Source organism: Podarcis melisellensis (assembly GCF_964234715.1).
Source record: "Podarcis melisellensis genome assembly, chromosome: 3".
Taxonomy (NCBI): domain Eukaryota; kingdom Metazoa; phylum Chordata; class Lepidosauria; order Squamata; family Lacertidae; genus Podarcis; species Podarcis melisellensis.
Window position 1 is genome coordinate 62932458 of NC_138530.1, and position 21377 is coordinate 62953834.

General features: G+C 41.3%; 1 protein-coding gene across 1 annotated transcript in view; it reads left to right on the top strand.

The window, feature by feature from the left end:
- LOC309366303 (uncharacterized protein) overlaps nt 1-21377 on the top strand; it is a gene marked incomplete at its 5' end in the record, with an annotated part of 130252 nt that overhangs the window by 13229 nt on the left and 95646 nt on the right. The window contains 5 exons of the mRNA XM_081904754.1: nt 4128-4259; nt 5964-6055; nt 10161-10213; nt 14680-15430; nt 16842-17002. Of these exons, the coding sequence (XP_081760880.1) occupies nt 4128-4259; nt 5964-6055; nt 10161-10213; nt 14680-15430; nt 16842-17002 (1189 nt within the window). The remainder of the gene's footprint in view (nt 1-4127; nt 4260-5963; nt 6056-10160; nt 10214-14679; nt 15431-16841; nt 17003-21377) is intronic.

Sequence of the window (21377 nt, forward strand, 5' to 3'; positions counted from 1 at the left end):
TTCTAATGCTCTACAATAAGGAACATACAAAATATTATTTCCCAGCATGACTCAAATTTGGGAAATAAATATTTGTTCGCTAGTATTTCCTGTAGGAACCGGTGAGAGGGAACGCTATGTGCTAAGAGCTGTTTCAAGTGTCTAATAAGGTTTCCATGGCATGTTCCACTCAGACCTCTGAATGTTTGTTTAGTTAACAGAGTTTTTCATTTGGACTTTATTTCCTTTCCCTGTGATACTTTTGGAAGAAAAAACAACAACCCCACTTCGGTACTTATTTTTATTCCAGTGCTCCAAAGTTCAAATTAGTTAGCCAATACACACCTTGTACCATTGAGTCACCTGATGAACTTAGATCTATTTTAAGAAAGAGTTGTTTGAGTGCAGTAACTGGGGGAATTGAATGATTCAAGGTCCAACCAATTAGATTAAAGCTTGCAGAGACAATAATATATACCAGACCAGTGTCAGTTGTTGCCTAGAAAGCCAGTGCAGTCCCTGCTTCTTCTGAGGTTGATAAAAGTCTTATTTCACAGTTCCTGTCAGGCAGCTAAATCAGAAAGTTTCTTGAACCTCTGATTGTTTCAATTCAAGTCTGCAATTTAATTTTCTCCTAAATTATAATTCAGCAGTTTCAGCCTGAAATTTCCTTTTGATGTCAGCAGTAAGGTTTCCTGTGATGCTGACATTTTCTCCCCTTTCAGAAAGCTGATTTATCTCTATTTATTATTTTCATAGAAAATAATATGGCCTATGGCATGGATAATGCAGAATGGCTTTACCAGTAGATGATAGCATTGCTCATCTCTAGTATCTATTATCATATTTTTCAGGCAAATAAAGAAACATCAGATTAATGATTTACTGTATACCATGGTTTGCAAATCTGTCCACTTCAGATTCAGCATTGATTTTGATAATTCTGATAAATGGGCTTCTCTGATATTTCTTCTGTTTTCTAGCTTCTGTGTTTCAGAGACAACTCATTCCATAAATTCTACTAGGCACATGAGGTGGTGTTTTTCCCCTAAATGAGAAAATCCTTATGGACATTAGATATTAAATGATAACTAGAAAACATCTTTTATTTGGGGAACAAATACCATCATTTGCCATTGGAGGGAGATAGCATGCAGCAATTTTACCTCAGCTGTTTCACCATTCTCACTAAACTGGAACAGTTATATATATATATATATATATATATATATATATATATATATATATATATATATATTTCAACAGGTATATTGAGAGAAGCTGTAAGAGACAAACACACATTTTATTAATCTGTAGAAATCTCTTCATCAGATTTTGGGCTAGAAGGCTATCACAGTATTTTCTACAGAAATCTTCATACTGTGTTCCTCAGACAACATCTTGGTTCCTTCTAAGTCCTCAGCCAGCAACTGACCTTGCTGATAGCTGCCATCAGCCAGAGTCCCCAAATGCTTTACTAAAGTAATTCCCTCACCCCAAATCATAAAAAACCCTTTAGCTAAATCATACAGGAACTATTCCAGCTCTTTGGGCTTGTTTGAAATCACTCATACATGACAGTTAGAGAACTTACCTCAGGAAGATGGCTTGAAAATGCAGCAGCTGTCATATGGAAATGATTCTAGACAAATATCTCACATGAGGAGTGTACTTCCTCAGAAATGCATGTGAATTGGCCCAGAATTTAAAGGCAAATCCAAAACAACAGTAACATAGGCTAAGAAATGAAAGCAAAATAGGAAATAGGAAAATTTGCCCAATAATTTTTCCCACCCAAATTCATTTAACTTCTAATTCAGCAGTGCTGCTTGAAACCTCAAAAATAAAAAATGAAATAAAAAATGAAGTTTTCTGCAATTTTGGTGGCCATTGGAAGTTCAGAATCAGGATTTCTTCAGATTCTCTCCTTGATACTTCAGTAACTAAATTCCTTAACTCTGTAAAAATATGTCTGCAGAAATGAACGAGCCTGCAAAGAGGACAAGGTATTGCAGCCTTAAAAAAAAAAAACCACCTTAAAAATGTAACACTGGAAAGGAGCCTTCATTAAAGCCACCCAAAACTAACGAGGAATTGGTATACGCTTTAAATCATGCCTGACAGATGTTTTTTCCCTAAAGGCCTTCAATGGAGATTCCACAACTTCCCTGGGCAAACAGTAAACATTCACCTTTGGTGGTAATGGAAAGTGAATGTAATCTGATGATCCTGCAACATCTAGCAATAAATTACCTTTTAAAATGTATCTTCCAGAGAGAAGCCAGATTTTACAGCTACCTCATCTTTGCTTTGCATCCATGGCTTAGACTCAAAGCATTGGCAGCAAAGGTCTTATTTATGGGACAGAGAAGATGCTCTTCATTTTATCTTTGGTTCCTGTGTTGCTCATCAGAGTGTGTGGCGCCCACACCTTCTTTCTGATGCTGAAAATAAAAAGGGGAGGTGCGCCAAACAGGATGCAGAAGACGCCACTGTTTTGAAAAACATGTTGTGCATGGCGGACAACTGCCATAACTCAAGATGGGTTTCTTTCATCTCTAGAATGGGCTGCTTTGCCAATAAGGGGGGGGGGGGGAGAAAGAAAAAAGGTTGAAGTAAAACTCTATATTCATGGCATCCACTTTACAGGCTGACATTGTAAGACCTCACCTCTCAAGGACACTGCGCCAGGGTCAACTAATATCAATGAACATGGCTGCAGTACAAATGCAAAACAGTTTTCGAATGGCTTCACTGTTAGAACGCTAGAGGGCTGCTAGACCCATCTAGTGCAGCATGCTGTTCTCACATGCCTATGGGACGCTCACAAGCATGACATAGAATCACAGAATTGAAGAGCTGGAAAGGACCATAAGGGTTATATGGTCCAGCCCCCTGCAATGCAAGAATCTATGTGCTGTTGTCTTGTCTGGTTATTCATCAACTAGGCAGCTATGGGGTAGCGTAGAATTATTATTATTATTATTATTAATATTATTATTATTATTAGAATTTCTATACCTCCCTATACCCGGGGGTCTCAGTGCGGTTCACAGAACAAAATCAAGCTATAACCCCCCCCCAAAAAAAACCCCCACACCAAACCCCACACATTTTAAAAGGGCATAGGATGTAAATCAGATCAACCAAAGGCCTAGTTAAAAAGGAACATTTTTGCCTGGCACCTAAAGGTGTATAATGAAGGCACTAGGCAAACTTCTCTGTGGAGAGCATTCCACAGACAGGGAGCAACTGCAGAAAAGGCTTGTTTTCGTGTTGCCACCCTCCAGACCGCTCGAGAAGGAGGCACACAAAGGAGGGCCTCGGAAGATGATCTCAGGGACTGGGTAGGAAACGGGCAAATTTAGCAGGGGATCAAATACTTCCCCCCCCCTCACTATCATAACTAGTAGCCATTGTTAGCCTTATCATTTCGGAATTTTTCCAATTCCCCTTTAATTCCCCACGTTGGTGGGAATCATTACATCTTGCGGTAGTGAATTTCACAGTTTTACAATATGCTGTGAGAAGTGATTCATTTTATCTGTCCTGAATCTTCCAGAGTTCGGCTTTATTAAAAGAGGAAGAAAAACTTTTCTCCATCTGCTTTCTCCACACTGTGCATAATGTAACATACCTCTGTCACATGGGTAACATCACACATCTGTCATGACATCTGGATCTAGTACTTTATCATTTCTAGTTTGCTAGTAAGGCCCAGTACATTGGTTGTTTTTTTTGTGGTTGCTGTTTGATCAGTTCTTCAGATTCCCTTCCTGAGAGAGAGAATTCAGGCACAGGGATCTGCCCTGCATCTTCTCCTGTGAAGGTAGGTGCAAAGAGTTCATTCTGCTTCTTTGCAATCTGCTCTTTCTACCTTTGACTCTTTTGTCATTCACAGGTCCAACTGCCTGCATAAGAAGTTTCTTGTTTCTAAAATACCTAAAAGTTATATGAAATGGGTTTTCATCTTTTTATTGGTTTTCATTTATTGGTATTCATATTTTTAGTGATGTGTTTATCAATTTGCCTTCTTGTTGTTGATAGCTTCCTTAAGTCTGCTGGCATATGATATTATATATAATATAATTCAATGGCTAATCTTATAACAAATATATTTAAAACATCTCTTCTCTGGTTTTGTCTAGGTATGTTCCTTTTTGGGAACAAGCACAGTTGATCCAAAAGATATCAGAACCTTTGAGTTATTGTGTAGAGTTAATCCACAACCAGCCTCTCCATGGACTCTGCTATGGCTGTGACAGAAACATTCAGAAACAGTAAGTATCCTATTTAAGGACAAAAGCAATAGTGTTGCCTGCTAAATGGTCAGGTAATCAAATGGGGGAATGATTCCTAATGTCCAGAAATGACATCTGAAATGATTCCTCATGTAACTACAAATTGTGTGTGCGCGCTAATATCTATTTGTCTACTTTGTTCTCCCATCTACAATCTCTGTCAAACTCCATTTTAAGCCACACAGGACAGCATTAATGTAAACCAACACATGAGGGTCCCCCCCAAAAAACATCTCCTGTAGAGCAGTAATTGTCTTAGTCATTAAATTATAGTAGTGAGGTTGCAATTCATCTACCCCTGACTTACAACAAAATTCAAATTTTAGCCAGCAGTGGTGGTCATTCTGTTATAACTTACTAAATATGTCTACTCCCCCCCTTTAGCATTGCTTTGAGTTTATTATAATATGTACCTTCTATTGCTAAGAGTTTATTATAATATGTACCTGCTATTCTACACAGCTACTTATCCTGTCTCAATTCTCAACAAGAATTTTTTAGGCTGGATCAGTAGTAAACCAACTTGGCTAATGATCTTAAATAAAGGAAATCTGTATTAGAATATGCTTCATTGTTTTCTACAGAAAAAAAGAGAGAGACCAAGTGCAAACATCTGACAAATGAGATTTCCTGCTTTATAGTACTTCCTGTGAAAGTTAACTGTAGCAAGTCACTTAATTCTTGAAAGTATTTCTTTGGAGCTAATAATAACATCAAAGAAAGGGTTGAGTTCTTTTTCTTCCCAAAGTTGTTAATCTTCCCATTGATTGAGGAAGATGACTTTCAGATTACATTTCTTCCCCAAGTACGGTATATCCACCATTATTCTACCTCTTAATCTTCTGAAGTGTCTTCTGAACAAAAACTTGCTCTCAGAGGACAGGCTAAGTTCTAGTGGGACTGAGGAATAGGGGGGTGCATTGTGACTGAGCACTGGGAGTAAGAGCAGTTCATTACTGGGACCAATTACTTTGGGTGATGGTGGGCTCTCGATCTTCAAATACAGGCAGGACAGCCACATGTTGGACATATTCTAGCTCTAAATTTTCTGCATTGAGCAGTGGGGTTGACTAGATGGCCTAGGCCTCCTCCACCTCTATTATCCTAGGCCAGGGGTGCACAACCTGCAGCCCTCCAAATGTTTCTGGACTACAACTTCCATTAGCCCCAGCCAGCACAGCCAGTGACCAGGGATGACGTAAGGTGTAGTCCAGCACCATCTGGAGGGCCACAGCTTGTTCCAGACAGATGCTCCAGGCCATAATCTACAAAATATCCACTGTACAGCAGCTTGTTTTGCAGCATGGTAATGCTTTCAGACAGGGACACGGGTGGCGCTGTGGGTCAAACCTCAGCGCCTAGGACTTGCCGATCGTATGGGCGGCGGTTCAACCCCCGCGGCGGGGGGTCTTTTGATGTTTGAGGATGTCCAGTTCTTATTGGGCTTTGTGGGAGTTGCCCTCTTTAGGGTTGTTGTGGTTTTTTAAATCATCACTGCTGCAATGCTTGAGGTTATCTCAAGCATGCTTAATACCACTTGAGATCCTTTCTGGTTTAATTTCCATCAGCACAGGAGTACTGCATTTGCTATTAGAAGGAGTGATTGTCATAGGGGAGTGGGATAGCTCCGTTTCATAGGATCTGGGAAGTGATCTTTCTATAATATCCCTTCTTGCTTTATAGCTTTCATCATGAGAAGCCGATACGCACTGGTGGAGGGTACACATACTTTAGCAAAAAGACATTGGCATCTCCACTTCAAGAAGGTTGCCTGAGTGAGTAATAACAACTTTAAACAAATGACATGGAAGTTACAACATCATTTCACAGGTTGTGCTTGCTCCACACTCCATCAACTGACCTGGGCTCAGTTCCTGTCATTTGCACCAATTCACTGTTCCATCACAATGATCAGCTTTTCCGGGGTCAAGTTATTTGTTCATCCAGCCCCACATTCCATGCCCTGCCCAGCAGCAGCCAGTCTTAGGCATGGACCTTTACCATCACCACCTGCTACATGATCCTTTTAACTGGAGATTAGATGCTGGGTATTGAGTCTCACATCTTCTGCATGCAAACTGTCTGCTCTAGTCTCTCCAGCAAAGTGCCACCAGAAAAGCAGCCCGCAAATCCACTAAACCCTGGTGCTTTGTGGAAGCCTAATCCACAGTCTAAGCCAAAATCCAATTCCAGATACCACATTAGTTACCGCACTGTGGTGCCCACACCTATGTTCCCAAACCTAGGTTTGCTCCTGCAATCTCCAAGCTCACACAGTTCTAGCTCTCCCCAGGGCTCAGTACTTCCCAGCCTTGAAAACCCCCCATATACTTTCATAGCTAACAGGGACCTTCTGCTGACTATAGGAGTTAAAATGGATTTTTTACCCATGAGGGCTAGAAACTTCTCGTTATGACTGACATTAGGAAAACCGATTAAGCCAAAGAGTGAAGCACCCTACTGAGACACCCATCTGCAAAAACTACCAGGCTTATGAGGCAGGGACTTTTCTGCATTAGCTCCTCATTTTTAATGATGTTAGGCAGGCCCTGTCTCTGAACTCTTTTCAACACACTTAAAAAAACAAAAACACCTCCATTGGTCTTTGTGGGTTAAATTTTGGTGCTGAGTAACATGTGCTATTTGTTCTGTGCTGGTTTTGTATTTTATTTTGAGAATTTACTTAGCTTTTGATGCTTTTAACGTTTTATTGTATATCCTTCCTAACTGTGGGGCAGTTTGGCCTGAGAAATGGCATAGGAGCCCCTGAGAGATGCTCTTTGTGCATTCAGTGAATAGACATGGAGGGTGACACCACAGCAGCAGCCTCCAACCTCATACATTCATTATGGCATTTGCAGAAAACTTCAGCTGCACTGGAGTTCTCCCCCATAGACCATGCATTCGTAGAAAGATTTCTATCATGCTGCAATGCAGCATCTTCACACAGACAAACAGATGTGTCTTCAATGAGCATGTAAAGAATGTCTGTTAAGAACCTTATCATAAAAACAGATGAGGTGCTTGGTATTTTAAGGAAATGTCCTTGGTGGAATGAACAGATAAAAGTTGCAGTCGCCAAGACCAGGGATGCTTCCCAAAAGCCCTGCAACTAGCCACATTTTCTTGCAAGTCCTAGTCCAAAATGTCCTAAAGCAACCAGTATATACTTCTAGTTCCTCACAGCATTGTGAATACCATTATTACTTCAAATTGACTAGAGAGGATGGTCTAATTGCTGTATACGAACCATAAAAACATCCAGCCAGTTCTCATAGCTTCCTCATAGCTGAGGAAATTGTTCCACTCATCAGCCTTATGCATTGGCACTCTGGCTACTTAAAGAAGGTTACATCTCAGACTCAAGCTTTGCTTGCTATAATATGCGTCTTCTTACTAGCTCATAGAGATGAGGACTTTTGAAATCACCATCTGTCAGACAAAAAAATTAAAAAACACCCTTCCCTGCTATTTATATTAAAAAATAATCCTCTGCATTTTTTCATGCTCATGGGATTGAATTCCTCATGGCTTTGGATTGCAGCAGCTATATTCTCACTTTCTGTGGTTATTTTAGTAGTATGTCCTTTGATGGTGTTTCAGGTTGAGTCATCATTAAAAGTCAAAACATTTTTGTGGCCTCATATCAATGGACAGTTACTGTAGTGCACACACTAAAAACATTATCTATTTGAGCAATGCAGGGTTATATATGTTATTTTGAGCTACACATGTATTTTTTTATTTACTATGTGTGCTTTGTTTATCCATCATAACTTTTAATTACTGTTACACTCTGTCATATCTTTTTTTAAAAAGCAACGCCAACACAAGTTGTTTGTTTGCATTAGCTGAAGTGACATAAAACAGACTCTCAGACCTAGACATTTCTTTCAAAATTCCTCTCCCACTTTTGATGTCTTCGCAGAAGTATTTAGACCACTGCCGTCCATCACCTCACGACCTCTTGCAGTTGCCTCCAAATGAAATTATCTCCCCTTAATCCAAAAAGGAGGTTGTGGTTACCATAGCTGACCTCCCACTGCTAGGCCCAACTCTCTTGCGGTATTTATTTCAAGCTTTCTTAGCTCTCGTACCTGGAGTGGGAAGGGCCAGTCCGGAGTTTTAACTGGCATATTTTAAAAGTCTTGTCTATTATGTATTATTTATGAGAGGAAGTAGAGTTGGACATTCCTGCTGCCCGTACGGTGTAAGAACACTATGTACCTTTTGCCACTAGAACATGTAAATGCAGATGGTTATTCAACAGAAGACACACATACCTCATGCCTTTACATCTGAAGGGAGATGCCAGAGGAATGTAAACTTTTATTTGGAGCAAGCCTTCAGGTGGAGGATTGCCATATGCCACACAAGGAAATTCCAGCCTACCCTCTAAAAATTATACTGGGGAGGAAAACTATGAATAGAAAGTTTGTACAGTGTAATGAACATGGAGCAAGTACATCACTAGGGGTTGGATGGTGGCATGCAAGACTGAAAACACATACTTTGGATCACATCATGTTTTCAAAATTATACCGAGAAGACAACAAACTAACATTTTAATGTGTCATTGAAGTGTCTGAAATACCTTCAAGGAAGAGGCATTTTATTGTCTGGATAATTTTTTCTTCTTCAAGCATTTCAGAACATAGTGGATGCCTTTTCATAAAGGAATACCCCCCGCCCCAGTTAGAATTGTGTTGTGTTGCCCATTCATGGAAACAAACCACATTTTCTCTGAAACGTAACAACAGAGCTGGTTTCATGATTGCAGGCTGAACCATTAATAAACCTTTGGTAAACTTATAGCACTATTCTCCTTTGGTATACTGTCAAGACATAGAATCTAGCCTTTCTGTACATCCTTCACAACTGAATGCTGAGATCAAATTTTGAATTAAAATTGAAAGATTTTATTCACATTTTAAATGTTTTGAATTAATTGCTTCTCTCGGTGAAATGCATTTAAGTATCTTGTTACACAGACCTTGCTTGCTATCAATCATCTCTTGTGGTATTTTAGAAACAATGAATATGGACTGGTGGCAACCCATCCTGGCTAAGCTCTACACCTACATACATAATACAGCTCAAATTCCAACTGGTTGGAAATTGAACATCATCATGCCAATTTACAAAAAAGGAGATAAAACCCTCCCCCCAAACTACCGCCCCATGAGCTTGCTGGATATCCCCTCCAAACTCTATGCTCGCCATCTGCTCACCAAAATAACAATGCAATGCTTCTCTGAAAGCCAATTCAAACATTTCACCTTCCCACAAGTAGACCACAATGCCTTTGACTACCACTGCCAAAAGAAAACTTTCCATACGACCATCCCCCATATAGGCTATAACATTTGAAAACTGCTCACAGTTTAACTGCTGTTGCTGGTGTAAAGGCAGCTCTTGTAGTTGGGACCATCCCATGGGGATACTGATTCCAGACATTCTGGCCTTTCAGTAGGTCACCACCATGCATAAACATTTTTGGGAGCTTCTGTGGTGAGGGATTGTAGCCTTTGAATTGGTCTTCAAATAATACCATTTGACAAGTTCCCTCATCTGAGCAGCCAGGCCGATCAAATCTGCTAACAGGTCATAAATATTATCCCGAGCAAAAGAATTGTACTAAAACAGAACTTCCAGAAGAAGAATATCATGACCTGCTGACAGAACAATCACCTCAGATAATTCCCTTTGACGTGAAACTAGGTCAGTTTTCTGGGAACTGTGCTCCCAGAATGAAACTGTGCCATCCCAGTCATTGGTAAGCAGGCGTAAATCATTTGCTTCACAGCTGCTGTACTTGAAGGAATGCTGCTTTTGTGTTTCACATACATTTATTATTACTTGATATGTATTTCCCCTCAGAAACATATGGGATTCCTGAAGATGATCCAGAATCTCTGACATTGCCTATACAGGTCTGTCCAATTGCAGTTTTATCATTCTGCGTGTGGGGGTGGTTTGTGTTTGAGCATATTTCTCTAACCACAGATGGTAGTCATTCAAAATATAAGCCAGCTGATTAACATTTTATACATGTACCACATGCTGTTTGATTTTTGCAGAAATGTTGTGTGTATATGAACCTGGTAGCTGTGAGAAAATACACTAAACAAGAAAATCAGCAGCACAACTGACCATTCCAGATGCCTTGGTTCAGTGCCTGGAATAGTGATAGGTACCAAGGAGAAGGTGCAAAATGGAGGCAGGCTGGCAGGGAACTGGTACGAAAGAGGGGAAAAAAGCTTGAAAGTCTTCCACATTCTTTTAATAAACTGCCTATGTTGAGCTACAGCAGGCACGGAAGCACTGGCACACGGGCTGATTTATTTTGATTGCACCCTATTTTATGGTCTTACTATTTGCATGTTATTGATTGTTTTAATGTTTCGAATTGTGTATTTACATACTTGCATAGTACAGTGGTACCTCGGATTACATACGCTTCAGGTTACAGACTCTGCTAACCCAGAAATATTACCTCAGGTTAAGAACTTTGCTTCAGGATGAGAACAGAAATCGTGCTCTGGCTGCGCAGCGGTAGTGGGAGGCCCCATTAGCTAAAGTGATGCTTCAGGTTAAGAACAGTTTCAGGTTAAGAACGGACCTCCAGAATGAATTAAGTTCTTAACCCGAGGTACCACTGTTTATCTGTTTATCTTTGCTGCCTTGTGAGGATTCCCCCCCCAAAAAAAAATAGGATATAAATTTATTAAACCAATAAAATGAAAGGTATCTTCTAAGTTCAATAAGCAATGCAACTAACCATGCCTGAGAGCATTCCGATCTGTACTGTTAGCACCCCAGCTTGAACTGCTTATGGCTCCTTCCTTCAGAAAGCGGCCCTATGGTGCAGAGAGCAAGGAATCTCCACCTGGCGGTTGAATGGGCTCTTCAAGTCTCATGATGCCTAACACCATGATCCTTATAGGATAAATTAACAAATACTCATAAAGGAAAGTGAGAGCCATGTTGGACCCTTGAAACAAGGGAGAAAAAGCGCCTCTTCTGTTTGTGTAGGAGGTCTACAGCTGATCCACCTTTCTTTCTTCACGTGGACATATGTGCGCTGTCTCTTTTAGCTCTGGAATCACCCTGGAGGGGGAGATGAAGAAGCTCCAGTTTCAGAATTCTGAAACAAGCAACGGAAGACTAAATGTAACTTGCTTGTTGTTCTTCTCTGCAGCACCTCCCCACCACACCCCAATGTCTTCAGAATATCTAGAGCCACTTGGACTTTGGCACTGCACACTTTTCCTGGTCACTTTAGAAATAATAATCAGTCTGAATGCCATTTCCCTGGTCCCAGATTCTGCCAATTAACTCTCTGCGATTTTTTTTAACATCAGCCACAAATATTTAAAGCTTCCGAGATTTCCCCTTGTAAATAATCCGACCCTCATTTTCAGTCACCGCCTCTCACTCCGTGTACACACAGGAGGAGGAGACAAGGACTTGCTGTGGTTGCCAGGATTCAGGGTTTGCTGTGAAATTTTAACATTCTGTTGTGAGCCATGTTGATATGCCGCATGAGCATAAGTCAGGTGGCACTGGTAACAACCTGAACTATTTCACTTGCCTCTGCAAGTGACGCATATGCATTGTACACAACATTTTTAAAAAAATGTATAGATTGGACTACAGCTCATAGTACTGTAGGACTGTTTGATCACATGCTCATTTGAGGAATGCAAAAAGCTGAAACTAAACCAAGGCATAACCTGACCGTCTTTAATGCACTGAAACATAGTTGAAGCATTTTGGCCCAGCAGCTAGAAGCTCAATCTTTTTAACACTGATTGCCCCATCAACATCTGTCTTTCTTAAAAATAAAACTCTCTCTCTCCCATATATAAATCTAATATCTAAAATTTGCATATCACATGCTAGCTTTACAACAGCTTTCTGCCTATTAAAGTTTTAATTGGGAATTCTTCAGTAGTGTCACTGTTAGAAACAATGGGCAACAGCCCCAGAAAACATAACTTCCAAATAGGGATGGCTATGGATGAATAAGGTGAGTTGGGGATTGCTAGCACTGGAAGCAGAAATCTGTTTATCCACGAGCTTGGTACCAGTTCACATGGCTTGCATTTTCAGCTTCCCACATCGCCATGGCAAGGCAAGTGATCTTGGCTCGGACAAATGGTGCTCTGTCGTTTTTTTGGAACTAGTGCATCTTCAGAAAGCAAATGCTGCCAAACAGGACAGTGTCCCATCATATTCCATTTCATCTCCTAGATTATAGTGATCTTATTGAGGAGTGCATTTTGCCATGCCAGAAAGAAATTTAGGCATTCGCTGACTGGCCACTTGAGTGTTTTTGTGTTTGGGGGATAGTTCTTCCTTTCCCCTACTCTTCTTCACCAGCTCCACTGCTTTTTAGGACAGCAAGACAATTGGCAGAAGAATATTTTCATAAACACCCTTTTCCAGACACTCATCCATCTCTGGAAAATAGTTGTGAAGTGGGCACATCAGACCCACACCTTACACACACACACACACACACAGAGAGAGAGAGAGAGAGAGAGAGAAAGAGAGAGAGAGAGAACTTGTTTCTCTCCTCATGGGATGCAATTTCCATTCATGCTGACAGTTTACAGATTACTTGTGGTTTACTGCTGCCATGCCTCTTCTTGTTGTTGTTAGGTAGCTTCATTAGCACTGGAGGAAAAGGACAGTAGCTTCTTGCTCTTTGACCTGGAAACTCTGAAAGATGCAGTCTTGAGAATTCTAGCATTTACTGCTTGAAATTGCTGTAAACTCCCTTTTCAAAAGCAGAGTCCTCTCATTTCTTCACTCAAATCAAGTAATTGTGGGGTACTTCTTCCTCAGCATGGGAGTTTAAGCCAGTGGCGTAGCGTGGGTTGTCAGCACCCGGGGCAAGGCAAATAATTTGCACCCCCTAACCCCGTGGATTTGCGCCCTCTAACCCTAACCCCCAGATGTTGCGCCCAGTGCGGCCGGCCCCCCCTGCACTCCCCGCACTACGCCACTGGTTTAAGCATAACACAAAGGTGCTGAATCTGATCTCTGTGAGACATGGGGGTTAAGTGGCTCCCAGTGTCACACTGAAGTAGCTGAGACTGTTGTAAGGGAGGCCTGTGGCAACAGTCAGATAGTGTCTCAAAGGACGATGGGCTAAGTGTTTTAATTGTCCTATGGGGAAGGGAAGGATTGCAGAGGATTGTAGCATGAAGCTTGCATGTCACGCAGTGGCAAGGGCTCTGTTTGCAGTGGAAGGATGCTTACTACAACATGATTTATGTGTATCACAAAATTCATCGGTTTGTCCTTAATTGATGTTTGTACAGATATAGGCTTGGATCCTAAGATAAGTATATGGAAGAAAGTTCATGGAAAGAAGGGGGGGAATCCTAAACCATCCCCACCACCTCTAAGCTGCCTGTGCCCCCTTAAAAGCCTCTTCAGAGGATATGAGGCTCACCCCGAAAGCTGTCTAATGGGCAAGGAGCTTGCTGGGGGAGAGGGAATTACCAAAATGGGGGGGGGGGGAGGTTCTGTTCAGATTTGGGGATTGCATCCCATCCCACACTGTATATAGGACAGCACACCCAACCATGCAGAATTTTCAGGAGGCACAAGGAGAGAAGATGGTGGGAATGTTCTTTCCATTAATTTCATTCTGTTCACTTGTTTTTGGAGCTGAGCCATAATAAACAGCTGGGGAGGGAAAGCAAGGGGACACAGGTGAAACTCAGGTATAAGAGGGGTTGGGGGCTGTTTTGATTTGCATGTAACTGTCCCTCAAGGTATGCTTGCACAGGTTTCGTTTGCACATAATACCAAGCCATGGTTTATTAGAGGTACTCTTAAAAGTGTAGCAAATTGTCCATGTCTTGGTTTAGTTGTAATAAGATTTAGCATCACTGGAGGGTCACCACTGGGATTTTCTGACCCAGGAAGCAAAATAGTCTTCCCCCCATCTCTTGTAGCTTTAACAGCATATTCCAAAGTATCCCTACTGATTTCTATGGGTTTGATTAAAGCAAGCCATTTGAGCTTTGCTGCCCTGTTGTGTTGCACTGTTTGGCATTTCTCTCAACTCTGAGCCTCAAGCCACCCATGGAGCTAGCTAACAGTGCCGCTGTTTATGATGTATGGGCACTGCTGTTTATGATCTCTTTTCCCTTGCCAGCTCTGAAAGGAAGTAGGAATAAATTTGTGGGAAAGATTGTACATTGTCCATACTTACACATACTTGAATTAATTCCCCATTTTTAATAAGAATAAGAATAATAATCTATTTGAGTCATTATTTGGGATGAAACTTGATTTGTACTGGACTAATTAATTCTCCCAGGATTATTTTAAGAGGAGATGGCTAAAGTGTGACTTGTCTTTGGGTTTTCTTTTTCAGCAGCTACTGCGTCTGGCTGCAGAAACCGACCTACTCCAACACATGAGAAGACTTGCTTCCTGTACTATGGTACATAAAACTCAGGACATGCTTGGTTTGGAATTGCTCAAAGAGTTTTTAGAATATGACTGTGGGATTCAGCAGGAATGCATCATAGGAGGTCCAAATGTCAGTAAAGTTGTGGAAGAAGCTCAACGGAGGTCTATCGTGGATCATTCTGAGCCATTAAACTCACAACACATCCAGTCAGTAGAGAATTCAGCTGTGCTTCTAAGGTTGTTGAGAAGTTGCCAGGTCAAAGGAGGAGATGCAGCAGCTGTCATCGAGTTCCTTAGAAAGACTCTAGTCAATAAATGGCCTGATGGAGAGAAGGCAACTCAAGAAACGTCCAACAAGGAGCAACAGATTGATGATGGGTGCTGGTTTGTTTTTCAAAGGATATGTCTACCAGAGCCTTTTCAGAAGAACTTGGATAAGGGCAAAAGAGGATTTGAGCAATCCCATTTCAAAGATCTAAGATGTGCAGAAGAACAAGAAAATAAAGGAAATAAACTGTCAACTGTTTTCAACTCCATAATGATGTTACCTAAACTTCTTCGTGAGGAAGAGGAAAAAATGCTGCTCCAGTCTTTACGAAATATGTCCAGAGGCGAGAGAACAGTATATCTCAAACAACATGGTCTTTTGCAGAACAGCCCCCACAAGCCATTCATTCCAGGATTAAGTGAGAGACCTCGTGGTCTTTGGACAGGTAGCTTGCCTTTCAGCCTTAAAAAAAAATAAATACACGCTTTAATCTCACTCCCCCTTTTAAATACCTACAGCAGCATCTGTCATTTGGCAACTTTTGGAGAACTCGGCAAGCCTTTCCTTACCAAAGGAAGTTGGCAACCATGATGAATGTGCCTTTTAAGGTCAAATCAACCTTGCATTTGTAGTGAACCATTAAAAACCTTACAAAGGCATTTTGTTTAAAGTACTTACATGCTGTCTTTCAGGACTAAGCCTCCCAAGGTGGCATCTGTAAGGTAACTTATTTCACATACATAATCGAGCCTCATATACACATAGCAGGAACACTGAGCTCCCAAATGATTCACAGTGCAATCCACTTGGCAATGCTTCCAGTTCAGATCCCCCGTGACCTTCCTTTTACCTATCCAGTTGGAATGCAAAATCCTGGCATGCAAAGATGGGATTGTTGCTTTGTGCCTGCAAGAGAATAGAAGACATAAATAGCCAGTTAGCAGTCTGAGAAAGAGATCTCACTGCTGTGATCTTACTCTATACCAGGCTTCCTCAACCTCGGCCCTCCAGATGTTTTTGTACAACTCCCATGATCCCTAGCTAGCAGGACCAGTGGTCAGGGATGCTGGGAATTGTAGTCTCAAAACATCCGGAGGGCCAAGGCTGAGGAAGCCTGCTCTATACTACCAAGTCTGACAAGTCTTTCAAGCCATGTGGACTTTGAGCCTGCAGTGCGCTGAGGCATTTCATGTGTTTGCTGACATCTCTTATGCGTAGAATTTTGGCACTGACTACCATCCTGACCATTCAAAATTCCACTTTCACAAGTGGGACTGTAACAAAGCATTGCCATGTGGTGTAATGTGGGAACCAGTTATCCAAGCCCTCTTCCAGGAAAATCCATTCCGTTCCTCATTCATTCCCCCTTCTGCCATACTCTTCCATTTTACCACCTCTCAACATTGGTCAGCATTCTGTGGTCACTGAGCATGATAATTCTTTATTGGACTATGTTTAGGGTTCCCCCCTGAACTTTTGCTCCTTTAAGTTTTTGGTACTTCTGCAAACCTTGGGGTTTCCTTAGGCATGCTGATATCTTGTCAGTGGTGATAAGGATCCACAGTCAAGTAATGAATTCACTCTTTGCAAACACCAAGTATGCATAAACAGATGTTGGTGAACTACAATTTCCATCATCCCTGACCATTGGCCATGCTTGCTAGCAACATCTGGAGGGCCAAAGTTTCCCCACCCCTGGCATAAATGAGAATAGTGTGTTCAGGGGAAAATCCTTTCTCAGTGAGAATTCAATACATGTAGCACGCCCACTGTATAGAAGCCATTACATGTTTTTCCTTGTGTTTTAAGAATGCTGTCGAAAATCCATCTCTCTCCCTCATTTCCATATCTAACAGAGCCTAAAGCCTTTAAAGTACAACACAAGAAAATCTTCACAAGGCCTGTGTCTCCTTTCTCTAACGATCGTATGTACAACATCAAATCTCTGCAGGAAAACTTCCACGTGCATAAGAGTGAGAAAGAGCCAACCCAGTTCATCCAGGTCAAGTTACCTCAGGTACAGGAATATTATCTTAAGTTCCCCCTGAGTTAAAGTGAGATCTTCTGTAAAAGCAAACAACAGAAGTAGATTGCTTGATTTCATGCTTGAAATTTAAAAAGAAATACATTTCCTTATGTTTTTTTCTATATCTGATTACTTCTCAGCATATTATCTGTACATAAAAAAGATTCCCCATATTCAGACATATACAACCCATAGCTTTTAAAAGTTCATTTACATAAGGAGTAGGGAACCTTTTTCTCCTGCATTATCTAACAATAACAATAACAACAACAATAATAAATTTTATTATTTACACCCTGCCCATCTAGCTGGGTTTCCCCAGCCACTCTTAGAGGTAAACTGGCACTTTATTCCAGTGGTGTTGGGATCAGAGCCAGAAGTAGGTGGAGTTTGCCTCATTACATGCCCCTCCTCTTTCTGCAACCTCATCACTTTCTCTAGTTATTTGTACCCCATATCTCCTTCCCTGCCCCTGCTCTCTCCTCCCTCTCTCTCCCTGTTTTTCTCTTTGTCTGTGTGTGCCACCCCATCTCTTTGATGCTACAGGTGATGAATGTGACCCAGATCTGACAGAATCTTGTAGGATTTTGGAAAAGCTGCCAGAATTTTTCAGCAAGATTCCAAACATGTGATGCCAAAGAAAATTTGACCTAGATTCTACTTAGATTAATATCGGCGATAGCACTAAGTGCGTGTGTTTTTCTACATGGGCACATTCTTCAAATCACTCAGTGCTGACCTACACTTAATAGCCATAGTCCAGAGAGCAACTTTAGGTACGCTGTAGGGTTTAAGCATGCCCAATGGGATTTTCTGGGGGTTTTATTATTATTGAAGAGCAGGCCTGCATGCAATATAGTTCACAAACTGCTTCTGAAAGCATCCTTAGTTTCACAAACATTGTGTCCCATAAGGCATGTTGGCTGCTGTTTGAAAAACATAAGCTCAAGCCTTCTTTTGGCACACAGCACTAGTTGTGCTGTTCTTTGGATCCTGGCCACTATGTTGAGCAGAAGAAGATGAAGAAGAGAGATGCAAATCAAAGGATTATAACCCCACTCCATAAACATTCCAAGCAAAGCTCGAAAAAACGTTCAGGGAGCATTCAGGGAACTGGTTCTTTCACTTCTCAGTCCTTGGGGGAATCAAAATATCACATAACATGGATTCTGTTCAGTGTTTTTCACTCCAACAGACATTTCCTTTGTAGGTGTTTAGGAACCAGCTTACCAGTGGGAAAGAAATAACTCTTTGAAGAGGACTCTGCTTACACAGTTACTTATTCACTTTCAGTTCAACTCATCTTCCCACAAAAATAACAAAGATGGGAATGCATTGAGGTAGGCTGCTTTTCATCCCAGCTGGTGTTGGCAAAACATAGGTATTTTCACCTGATTTCAACAGATTTTTATCTGTCATTTCACTGCTCATGTGGGTGGTCTGTCCTTCGGAGAATATGATGGACACCTAGCTGCTTCAAAAGCCCTCGTGGCTTCAAGAATCAGATACCTTTTTTTAAAAAAATGCCCATATTATGCTGTTAACTGTTGGTAGTGTGCCAAGATATCGTTAGAAACTTCCAAGCAGTGATGAATATACTGTAGAGTCCAGATCAACCTCTCCCTGAACAAAAACAAATCGAAAAAATTCTTGTAAATCTCCAGCAAGCCACATCAGTGATGCCCTCACCACATCAAGACCTCATAAACATATTGCAAACAACATGTGGACCACATTAATTATGCGCGTGTAATATTAGATATCTGAAGCATGCATCCTGTTTCTTTTGCAATGTGCCAGCCATGCTCATGGCATCCAGAAACCACCTGCAAACCACATCAGCTAAAATTAATCATGCAACCTACATAGCTGTGGATTTCCAGCCTATAAGAGACATTTTTGCTAAACAGCAGTTGATCAGTTGGGTGGGTTAGTTTCTGGCTGCAGGTAACAAAAAGTAAAATTTAAATTGATCAGGGAAGCTTGCAGTCTATAACAAGAAGGCATGTCGGTAACAAAAAAAAATGTTTTTCCTAGCAGCATAGTGGAGTAGCACAAAATAGAATTCTATATACATTTGCAATCCAAGAAACTTTCAATCTTCATATGCACATTCAAAATCTGAAGATGTGGCAGGTTCTTTTTCAGCAGCATTCATTTAACTTTTATTTATGTTATAAAGTACAGTACTTAAAATTGTTTGGTACAAAATCCATTATTTCAGATGCACATTGAGAAGGACTCAAAGTATTACATGGTATCTTCAACAAAGTGCATGGGAGTTTGATGCTGAGGTATATAAAATAGTAGGTGGATTTCATGAAACAGTTGCTGTTTCAGACTGCCTATCCTTTTCTGATTCTACAGGCCATGGTTCTGCCTGGCTGAACTAACAGGAATGACTGGCTGGCTGTGATTTGTGAATATTAGAAGTGTCCAACCAGCCTGTTTAACATTCAGGAAAGTGCTGTCTGGAAATACACGTAGGTCACCAGTATCACAGATAATGTACACAACAAGTGCCCTGCTGAACTAATTTGGATCATGTCAAACCACTAGACAAGTAGTCCTGCCCTAAAATATCTCCCCGTTAGGAAGTTTATTTTGCTGTGGCTCCTGTCTCGCTCATTAGGTGTTTTGGAAGGAGGTCTAATGTACTACATTATCACTGATGTGGTTTGCATGTGTTTTTCCAGTAATTTTCCCCAACTGTTTGCATTCAGCACTGGATCTGATTGGAGTTCCTTTTTCCTTTGCCACGGTGATACTTAGCATGACTAGAGGACTGTAGCCAACACTTTGATTGGTGAATTCCATGGCTTCCCACCCCTCCTAGCCGCGTAATCACCAGACTGTGGGGCGAAACCTCTTATTTATTTGGTACCCTGCTCAAAAATCTAAGATTCCCATGGCATGGTTACTCAAAATAGAGAATGTAAACCATCAAAACAAAAGACAAGCCATTAAAGCATAACTGATAAAGCAGTGTTGAAATCAATTGGCCCTTTTTGCCACCTGGCGTCAGACAAACTCCCCTAGAGATAGAACATTGCAGAGCCAAAGTGCCACTACAGAGAAGGCTCTGTCTTCAGGGATTACCTTACTTTCAGGAAAAAGGCAGACTTTAATCCTCCTCCTCCTCCTCCTCCTTCCCAACCTCTCCCCAACTTTTCTTGTCTGTCTGTCTTCTATGTGGCACACACTTATCCATCTGTCTCTGTTCCTCACAGGCCTTTCCTTTTTCTTCTTCTCTCTGGCTGTCCAATTGGCTTTCTAAAAAATTTTGTGCAAGCTCTGTTCTCTCTCTCCCCCCCCCCCCGATGCTTCTGACTCTTTGCTTCCTGTCCTTCTGCCAATCTAATACACACACTGTTTGTAGTGAGGCTTCCTTCAGTACAAACCCAGGAACTAAGCAATGCCTTAGATGGGAGGGGGATTGGTAAGAAAATGGAAGATAATTGTTTGTTTGTTTGTTTGTTTGTTTTTACTAAATTTATATACCCCCATACCCAGAGGTCTCAGGGTGGTTCAATATTAAGCTCTACTTTTGCAGATGAGCCACAGATCTGCAAATCTGGTACAAAACCTTGTCGAGAGATCCACACTTCTTTATGCGTGATTTGTTTTTGAAATATTTGTTGCTGCTCTCAGTGGCTTAAAGTATATGAGAAAATGTGGATAGTAATAGGTCTGGCTGTCTCAATTCACTGAGCATTCAGTTCTGGTTTGGGAACTATTTTTGGAAGCCAAATGTCCAATGGGGCTTCCGTGGCTTCTGATTGGCTGCAGGAGCTTCCACCAGCCAATCAGAAGCCGCACTTTGGTTTTCAAACGTTTTGAAAGTCAAATGGACTTCCAGAACGTATTCCGTTTGAATTCCAAGGTACAACTGTATCGTAAAACAAATTGCAGGATACTTATTGTTTTGGATTAAAAACCCAACACTGAAGAAGAAGAAGAAGAGTTTGGATTTGATATCCCGCTTTATCACTCCCCTAAGGAGTCTCCAAGTGGCTAACATTCTCCTTTCCCTTTGTCCCCTACAACAAACACTCTGTGAGGTGAGTGGGGCTGAGAGACTTCAGAGAAGTGTGACTGGCCCAAGGTCACCCAGCAGCTGCATGTGGAGGAGCGGAGACACGAACCCGGTTCCCCAGATTACGAGTTCACCGCTCCTAACCACTACACCACACTGGCTCTCACTGGAAACTCAGCGAGTGCGCAGTAAATGGTGGTGTGACCGCAGCCTTAGATAAACACTATCTAACCCCAATATTGCAAGGTCTCTGTAAAACAAATGTAGTCTTTAGCTAATTATGATGTTCCTCTTCCATTGCTAAAGCAAATGTTTGAAACTAGAGTTTGA